Genomic DNA, 9,902 nt, shown 5'->3' on the forward strand with positions numbered 1-9,902 from the left:
GGTGGTGGAGAAGGTGAACGAAGTTGCTGCTGCTGATGATGGGCTAACCATTCTTAAGACCTTCCTTGAACCGCCACAGCCAACTGATGGTGCGGGTACAAGTGGGTTTGGAGGGAGTGGTCCTGAAGCTTGAACCTTTAGATCCCTTCCCACTGTTAGGATAGGTTTACATTGTATAGATTTATATTCTTGTAGGCGGGTAGTTACCCGGCCATTCTTGTAATACTTGAATTATTATGGAATACAAATCTTCGTGCGGGAAGGACCGCTACTTTCAGTGGATGACTTGCTTTATAAACGTTATATGACGTGCTTATGCATACTATAGTTTAATTTGGCACTTGTTTTGCCGCATAAACAATGTATGATTCGCTTGTGCATACTGTAGTTTACCTTAGCAATTTCTTAAGTATTTTGAATAAGTTAACCTATCAACGTGGCAGATAATAGGTTAAAGTTTTGCTTCCTCTTTCGTGATTGTGCGGGTAATACCGTCACTTGCACTTAGTAGGATGGCTAAACTTTACCTATATCTGACCTGCGTGGAGGTTTTCCTCATTTTTTCCTTAGAAATTTTCTAAGTGTTTAGAATAAGTTAACCTTTGAACGTGGTAGACAATAGGTTGAAGTTTTGCTTCCTCCTTCGTGATTGTACGGATAAGACCGTCACTTGCACTTAGTAGGATGGCTAAACTTTACCTATATCTCACCAGCATGGAGGTTTTCCTCATCTTTTCGTTAGAAATTTTCTAAGTGTTTTATAAGTTAACCGTTCGACGCGCGGTTGTCAATAGGTTAGTTCGGTTTCCTCTATCATGATTTGTGCGGTTAGGACCGGCACTTTCATTTAGTAGGATCACCAAACTTTACCTATAACTGACCTGCGTGAAGGTTGTCTTCATCTGTTTTTTGTGCTTACGCGGGTTTTGCCGCCGCCCACACGCAACGATTTCTTACACATTTATGCGGTGAAAACCGGCATCAGTGTTTTGAATAAATTGACCGTTCGACGCGCGGTTATCAATAGGTTAGTTCGGTTTCCTCTATCATGATTTGTGCGGCTAAGACCGACACTTTCATTTAGTGGGATGACCAAACGTTACCTATGACTGACCTGCGTGAAGGTTTGCCGTTTTTTGTGTTTATGCGGGTTTTTCCGCCTTCCATACGCAACGACTTACTTCCCCACTTATGTATGCGGTGAAGACCGGCGCATTAGTGTGGAAAGTTCATAAGTATAAATGTAAGACCATCAGCGTCAATGTGATAAGGAGAATCATTTTCATTAGAAGTGGCTCTGGGCATTTTCTTTTACAAGTTTGGAATTGATCTACATGCAGATTGTGTAATTGAGCTCCCTTCCATGTTCTTGGGAGTGTCATCGAGCCTTTCGAGCCGATATGCACTTGGTTCGGAATCTCGTTGTTTACGCAGTATGTAGTCTCCAACATTGAAGCTGCAGTTTTATTCGTGTTTTCCTCAACTGGGGTTCTACACGCATCAGCCTGCTCAGCGTTCGTTACGCCACGAGGTGCACGAGCGTCCCATCTCTGACAAATGCTTCGACGATGTCCTTCACGTCTGTGCATTCTTCATTGTTGTGGCCTTTTGTCCTGTGAAAGTCACAGTATTTGTTTCGATCAGCATTGTGACGATGTCAGATTATTGGAGCCTTTGGCCATGGGAGCTTCTCAGTGGCGAATATCTCGGTGACGCTTTTGGTGAGTGGCGTCCATCTGGAGTTCTGGTTCGACTGTACGTTATCCCTTCTGCCTAACCGATGTTGCAAGCCGGATGAGGTGTCAAAGTTTACCCTTGACTGCCAAATGCCTAGCTTCCGCTTTTTGTTTAGTCGGGCGGTAAGGACGTTGTCTTCTCTTGTTTTTTGGGTGTAGAGGTTTGTGCTTTGGGGGAGATCTCTACCCAGTTGCTTCTCTGTTTCTGCAAAGCGTTTAGCTGCTGTCATGATGGCATCCCATGTGGACGGCATGCCATCTTTACCCGTTAAGGTGCGGATGAGCTCTGGGTCTTTCGCGCCCTGGATGAAAGCAGCGCGAACAAGATCTTCGCTAATAGTGCCTAGACTTAGCTTCTTTGAATTGAAGCGCGTGATGAAGTCTGGTAAGGACTCATCTTCCTCTCGGATGCAGTTGAGGATTGTCCATTGCTCTTCGGTATACTTTCTTTGTTGGCTGAAGTGTTGGCTGAACTTCTGCTGGAAGTCTGCCCAATCGTAGATGTGGTGGACCGGTAGACGATCGAACCACGCTCTAGCTGGCCCAACAAGCGTCATTTGGTGAGTAGGCAGCGGCTAATAGTGACATACAGTACAAGAGCGTGCTGCTCGTCATACTGTTGTCAGTGAGCTGTCGTATCCTTGGTCAGATCTTTTGTCCATACCTCGTCAGGTACAGTACAAAAGATCATCCAGTATCATACGGACTGGCTCATTTGGGCGGAAGTTCTCCCGGCTTGCTCACTCGTTCTTCAGGTGACATTACTGAATTATTTAAGAGTTAAGTGCCTTGTGCGTGTAGCTTTGCTGCGCAGGTAGCCTTCCCTGATGGCTTGTATCCGCAGCTGCGGGAACAGGCGGAGTACTTGACCATTGGGAGGCTTTTCCTGCGGGAACAGCTTGCGTACTGCGCGTAAGGACGTCACGTCTCTGAGCATGGTGGGTCCTGCGGACCCAGTTGGTTTCTACGCAGACGTCCCTCTTCAAGGGGTTGCGAGTTTAGCCTTTGCGCAGACGTCCCTGTTGAAGGTGAGTCTTGCGGGTTCAACTGCGCAGACGTCCCTCTTTGAGGTGAGTCTTGCGGATCCAACTGGGCTCTGCTGTGACCTACCTCTTCAGTTGGTTTTGTTTTTAAATACAAATAAATTAGTTATATTTTTAGGCGGTTAGACGAGATTTGAGTTTGGCTCGTTTAATTTATACGGAGCTCGAGCTTAAGCTCGGCTCGTTTCGAGTTTTTTTTAAAACTAAATAGAGTTTCAAGCTCAAGTTTGTCTTGTTTATAATTATTAGTTATATTTTTTTATATATTTTTTCAATTATAATTTTATGTTAAATAATATATATTATATAGTTATTTTTATTTATTTTTTCATAACAATATATATATTAATTAAAAACTATTAAATATATATATTAATAAATTATATACATGACACGCTTATTTAGGCTCGTAAGCCGGCTCGAGCTCGATAAGTGAAGCTCGGACTTATTTTTTTAAACGAGCTTACTTTCAGGCTCGAGCTCGAGCTTGGGCTCGATTCAGCTCGGCTCGATTGAGCTTTTTAATGAGCCGATATCAAGTAGCTCGCGAGCGGCTCGCGACTCGGCTCATTTGCACCCTTAATTTAATACCATAATACATATAGTGTTGTAAATGGACCGGAGCTAAATCGGACAAAAACCTTGTTTTTGTTCGTCTATTAAGTTTTTTCGAATAAGTTGAAGGTTCACAAACACCTAACTGATGGAGCTGAATTGACACTAACGACAAACAAGCATAAATGCTTACATATTTTTTCATAAATATAAATACAACATAAATTAACAAATTTTGTTAAATACAAAATAAATTAATAAATATGATCATTTTTATACCATCGAAAAGTTTGAAGTTATAGGTTATTGAAGACACAAATTATTATATCATCTGAAAACATATAAAGTTGACATATATGTAATATCAATTTAATCAATTTAAGAGGATTTCTTTAATAATCTAACAATAACAATAAGACTACTGAGCTAGTACAAAATGATTAAAGCATCATGTCAGTGTAATGTAGACAGTAGGACTTTAACTAGTTAAACTTTAACTAGTGCGCACAAGTTAGCTAAAATTATATATATATAAAGTTATTTGATTGGTTGTTATGGGAATGAACCCTACCCGTCATTTGATGAAGATGGCGTTAACATGTCCGCGCCTCCTGTACTTTGAAGACGCAATGTAGAGAACTAGAGCTTGTTAAAGTATCCATGTGACCAACCCAAAGGTGATAGTTTTGATTTCAATCTTTTAAAAGTTTTTTTTTGAAACGTTTTAACATTTAACCAATGGGACAAGTATCATTTAGTTTTTTCATATTTTTATTTACATGTGTATTACGTAGGTTAGTTTCATTAAATAATATATTTTTTTTAGTTATCTATAAGATGGTAAATATACTTAATTTAATATCATGTTGAAGCAATGGAGTTTAAAATTAGATGTTTTCATATGAGTAAATTTTTATTTTTAGTGTTTTATCCGGAAAAATATAAATTTAATGATGTGACGGGCGCACGAGTAATGACTGTATACGTAATATCATAATTTAATATACAACTGGAAGATTTCCGGTCGAGGAAGTTAAAGCTATCCACATTTTCAAAAAGAACCTGTATACGTTTTCTGTTAAAACAAAAGATATACACATGAATGCTACTTTCTTACTATGGTTTGATCCTCACACCTCTGCCATAGATTCTCACCTCCTTACCACTGAAGTAGATCTGCTAATGGTGTGGCTACGCTAAACTAATGGGGAAATTGGTGCAATCCACGAAGACATTAAGCTCACCAAAACCGATAAAGAAGTTAACACATGCCATAATTGTGGGAACACTATGGTGCATTTGGAAGACTCGGAATGATGAAATCTTCAATGACAAGAATAGTCCTCCAAGATTGTGGTGGAGATAAAAGCGACCACATTCTTAGGATACAAACTGAACAAAAGCTAATAGTTTAGATCGGTCTAAGTGGGTTTATAGACAGGCACGAAGCATAGTGAGGGCCCCTCGACAACCTCCTTCCCGTTTCTTTGCGCAGTAGTGTAAATTAACCCGTTTTTTCACCCAAAAATTTGACAACCCCCCCCCCCCTCTCGTTTATGAAAATTTTCATACAATTTTATTCTAGTCCCTCGTCGTTTTCATCCAGACTTTGTCGCTGGTTATAGTGTCTTTTATCTTCATCTCCTGAGCCAACTTAACTACATGCTAGACACAAAAAGAACCACTATTGTATATATGTAGCAAATACTTTCAACTATAAATTGCAAATGACTCGCACTCTATTTACAGACTTTACTATAAACTTAGATGAAAACTTTTAAACCTTTAAAACATTTGGGTATGTATTCTATATTTATATATATTATCATGCATATTTCCTAAAAGAACAAACAAATTCTAACAGCTAAATTAACATAAACACTTAGAGAACCGGAGAATCCACACCCGAACCAAGTGTAGCAATGTCTCTAGGCGGGCGAGATTCCTGCAAGGTGTAAGTCGCTTATTTGTCAAAAGTCAAAACCGAACTGTAAACACCCATATGAAGAATAAAGTTTGTGAAGACTCACCGTGCGAAAAGGGAAATCTTCGGCCTCGAGAATGTGTACAATTTGGCCCATTTTCGGTCGCTTATTTGCATCCATGTCTATACACCGAAGGCACACGAGCAATACACGCTTTAAAGATCTAGAAGGCGGTTGTACACTAATCTTCGGGTCTAGTAACTCTTCGCCTCGACGACTCGCTACCATTCCTCTAAACCAGTCAACCAAATTCATCTATACACAACAACCAACTCATTAATTATTCATATTAATTTTTAATAATAGACAAAAATAAATAAATAAAAAAACTTAACGACGTTATGCTTTTTTCCAAATTTCAAGCTGATATTTTAGCGCTTTTGATCGGAATGAGAATACGAGTCGATTGATGTAAAACTTAACTCGAACCGACGCTTCAAACAGCTTGATTTTTGTTAACTAAAAGTTTAAACACCGAAATTGAAGCATCCTTTAGTCGTTTGGACCACCGTTTGGAAGTAAGTTTTACATCAATCGACTCGTATTCTCATTCCGATCAAAAGTCATAAAATATCAGTTTGAAATTTGGAAAAAAACATAACGTCGTTAAGTTTTTTTTAACGGAGGTCCAATGAAAATAAATAGTGTGAAAGTTGGGACCAATGACAGCTACTTTCAAAGTTAGGATTATTATCAGCCAACTGCATTAAGTTGGGATTATTAAAATCCAATTTTCCTAATAATAATAATAGTAATAGTAATAATAAATATAATAATATATAGCAATTATTTAATATAATAAATAATAATAATAATAATAGTAATAATAATAAATATAATAATATATATAGCAAGGGTCAAACTGTAACTTTTAAAAAAGTAAACTAACCAACAAATAATAAACAAACCGAACTCGAGTTTTCTAAATAGAGCTCGACACAACACGAACTCGAGCTCAAGCCCTGCTCGGCTTGTTTGCACCCCTGAAAAAAACTGACGAGAAAAACAAAGATTTGTGAAGTTACTAACCCGAATGTCCCCATAACGCGTGTGATCACGTAGCTTTTCTTGGATCCTAACAACTTAGCAAGTCCAAAATCCGATACCTTCGCATTCCATTTTTTATCAAGGAGAATATTACTTGATTTAACGTCGCGGTGTACAACTTTCGGTTCCAATCCTTCATGTAAATACGCCAGCCTAATACAATTAAAAATATTAAATCATGCTAATATTAAAATTAATCTCTTAATATATTAAGAACAAAAATTACCCTTTCGCGGTCCCGATTGCAATCTTCATTCGAATGTCCCAAGTTAACGGGCTGACCGGTCCAACATCCCCATGCAACCATTGTTCTAAGTTTCCATTGTCAATGTACTCGTATACAAGCAACCTGTATGAGTGTGTGTCAGATCGTTTGTTTTATCTTTAACGGGTCAAATATTTAACCAATCAATACCTTTTATCACCATCTACACAAAATCCAATAAGGCCCACAAGGTTTTTATGTCTTACTTTACCAATTGCTTCAACTTCTACCTTGAATTCTTTCTCTGCTTGACCTCTACAAAATATTATTAAATCATGAGAAAAATGTAAATAATATAAAGTTGTATTGGTTTTTATTAATTTCAACTATTATATTTTGGTCGTTGCCGGTCCAAGCTAAACGAGTTGGCTACTGACAGTCCCATTTTTGACGTATTTGTTCCCAACGGTTCTCGACTAACAGAATCCTAGCACCGTTACTTGCAGGTCGCTGGAAAAAACCTTTTGGCCGGAGAAGTCACATTTTTTGCCAAAAAAAACTCAACCTGAACACCACCAATCGATTTCGACGATGGTTCTAGGGTTCCCCGCGACCTCAATAACTGGGGGCTTCTACTAGAAAAAGATTCATATATGTCCGATCTAACGTTACAAAGATGTTTGGGACAAAAATGTTCAGTTTTCCGGAAAAAAAACTTTGAGTTTTCCGGCCAAAAACTTTTTTCTGGTGATCTGTAACTAACGACGTTAGAATTTTGTTAGTCGCGAATCATTGGGAACAAATTTGATAATAAAAAAAGTGGGATTGTTATCATCCAGTTCGCTAGTTGTGACCGGCAGCAACCAAGCAATAACAATTGAGAGTAATAAAAATACACCTAAAATAAATAATAAAAAAAAGTAATAGGAGCATGGTTAGCACCAAGAATAACGGATCATATACTACTAAAATCTCCTTGAGCCCCTCATAACTAAATACAATATGACCATTATTATAAGTATCTATTTTTCTAAAAATAAATGAATAAATAAAGTATTGAATATATGCAATACACTATACCAAGTCTCCTTGAGTCCCTCATAACTAAATAAAATATGACAATTATATGTACCTATTTTTTTATAAATATAAGAATAAATAAAATATCGAACATATGCAACACACTATACCAATGACCATGTGATACAACTTTTAATTTATTCAATGCATATTTTGTATAGGTCCCAATTTCCAAAGATGAACATTTTGTTATTATAATTATTATTATTATTGTTTTTAACTTTTATTTTTGGGATTTTATAAATATAAATTATGTTGCTTTACAACAAATAAAGGCATTAAGCTAGGTTAGAGGCTTCTTTAGCATAAAAAATTTGAAATTGTAAAATTTAGGCAATTTCTTTTATTTTTTTATTTTTATCGAAATCTAAAACCATAACACTGTCAAAGTAAAACGGATTAAAGGGTTAAAGGTTCATTTTATTAAAATAGATTGTCGGTGTAAATTACGCAATTAATCCAAAAAATTAAAGTTCTTTTTCTTCTTTTAAAAACAAAGATGAAAAAGTTACCATTTGCTTTATTTTTCATTTTTATTTTTCTAAAGTGTAATAAAATGTTTATTCCATTACAACCTTTTGTGCAATCCATTACCGAAAACTTACACGTCATTATCATCTATTAAAACTATTCAATTTTTTAATCATTCAACTTTAGCTTTACAAACAAAACAAATTGTTAACGAGAAACTCAAGCTCGGATCGATAAAAAGTTTGAAAAAATATGTGCTCTTTCAAGCTCGAGCCTCAAATAATTATATCGAGTCCGAGTTAGAGCCTTGTATTGAAAGTTTAATTAATCTACTCGAGCCTTAAACGAACCTTGTGTATTTTAAGTTTTTACCTCTTTTCGACTTCGATATATATTATATTATCTTCACATCCGAACTTAGCCGTATTTAAGGGATTTTTTCAAATTTACAAAATAATCTAAATTATAAATAAATAATAACCAAGTCAAGCCAAATTTTAATAAACAATTCATCAACCAACTTAACCTTTAGAAAAAAAGCTCGAAATCAAGCTCGAGCTTTAGTAAATCAAAAGACGAAATTCAATAAAAACTTATACCAACAAATAACATAAATTTTAAATAAATTTAGATAAAAAAAATTAACCGGGGTATTGGCTATATTATATATATGTATAAGACCATTGAACCAGTGTTGCAACGTGCTGAATCAACTTGATAAAAGCTCGAATCAAATCAAATTTAAATAAGTTCAAGTCCTAAAAATAAGTTTGTTCAGTAAACGAAAACAAACTTAAGCTTTACTTATTGCGTGTCTAAAGAGCATATTGTTTATATAATGTATAAAATAATTTCTTATATAATACAATTTATGATAAAAATAACTAAATAGTTATATAAAATTTAAATAAAAATGTATAAACATAATTAAAAATGTACCTACACTAAATAATAAATAATTAACAAGCTCAAGCTTTAGAAAAAAAAACTCGAAACAAGCAAAAAACTAACTTGTTTAGAAGATACTTCACCGCCACAACAGCCCCGTCACGTAAAACGCCCCTATACACAACCCCATACCCTCCTTCACCGACCACACTCTCTGTCGCAAAACCTCTCGTCGCTAATTCAATCTCCTTGATTCCATACAATTTCCCCCACTCAAAATTCAAATTCTCCATAGTCAAAGCCAATTCGTTACGACCCGAATGATTCGCATTCTCGATAACTTTAATTATCAGTTTAATCTCTTCATGTTTCTCATCGTCGATCATACGACGCCGTTTAGCGACGAGTTTGCGACGAGTGTTTCGGATACATATGATGATCATTATGAGTATAATTGTTACTATTATTACGGTGACGGTGATGATGACGTAGAGTTTTTGGCCGAAAATCGGAGTGTTGGTGTAACACCGCCTCTCAAACCCTATAGGTTTTAGCCTAAAATACTAACTTTTATAAGTATAGGGACCAATATTGTAAATTCTATAAATCTTCTCCAATCGCGTAGCGCGATGAACTTGCACATTAACCCAAAAAAGGGCGGCGTAGCGATACGCTACGGCTTAGCCACCAAGGTCATCGCGTATCACGATGACCAGGCTAAGTAAGTGGACACGTGTCCAAACACGTGTCGACACGTGGCACAATGTGACATGCCACGTGTCACGATCATAGATGGCGGCGTCAAATTGCGGCGTCGCGATACGCGACGGGTCACAAGGAACCCATCGCGTATCACGGCAGGGTTCAATTTCTGGCTATAAATAGAAGGCTA

At 36.7% G+C, this 9,902-nt stretch overlaps 1 protein-coding gene across 1 annotated transcript; it reads right to left on the minus strand.

Moving 5' to 3' along the window:
• Positions 1-5,153: 5,153 nt before the first annotated feature.
• On the minus strand, positions 5,154-9,453 carry LOC143579058 (putative receptor-like serine/threonine-protein kinase At4g34500). Its single transcript, XM_077062468.1, has 6 exons — positions 9,134-9,453; positions 6,782-6,886; positions 6,593-6,715; positions 6,228-6,519; positions 5,365-5,574; positions 5,154-5,279 (listed from the first exon to the last, which is right to left on the minus strand). Exons 1-6 carry the CDS (start codon positions 9,451-9,453, stop codon positions 5,217-5,219), a joined length of 1,113 nt encoding a protein of 370 aa, XP_076918583.1. The 3' UTR covers positions 5,154-5,216.
• Between the last annotated feature and the right edge of the window lie 449 nt (positions 9,454-9,902).

Source organism: Bidens hawaiensis, unplaced genomic scaffold (assembly GCF_021521415.1).
Source record: "Bidens hawaiensis isolate Kalapana, Puna unplaced genomic scaffold, B.hawaiensis_p1.1 tig00029595_1, whole genome shotgun sequence".
NCBI classification, from domain to species: domain Eukaryota; kingdom Viridiplantae; phylum Streptophyta; class Magnoliopsida; order Asterales; family Asteraceae; genus Bidens; species Bidens hawaiensis.

What these genes read in the sequence shown, in the direction of transcription:
- LOC143579058 (XM_077062468.1), bottom strand. Translation starts at nt 9,453, where the DNA reads ATGATCATCATATGTATCCGAAACACTCGTCGCAAACTCGTCGCTAAA. An exon ending in TGTGTAGATGGTGATAAAAG is followed by an intron (nt 6,716 to 6,781) that starts GTATTGATTGGT and finishes ACACTCATACAG; the next exon opens with GTTGCTTGTATACGAGTACA. An exon ending in AAGATTTCCCTTTTCGCACG is followed by an intron (nt 5,280 to 5,364) that starts GTGAGTCTTCAC and finishes TACACCTTGCAG; the next exon opens with GAATCTCGCCCGCCTAGAGA.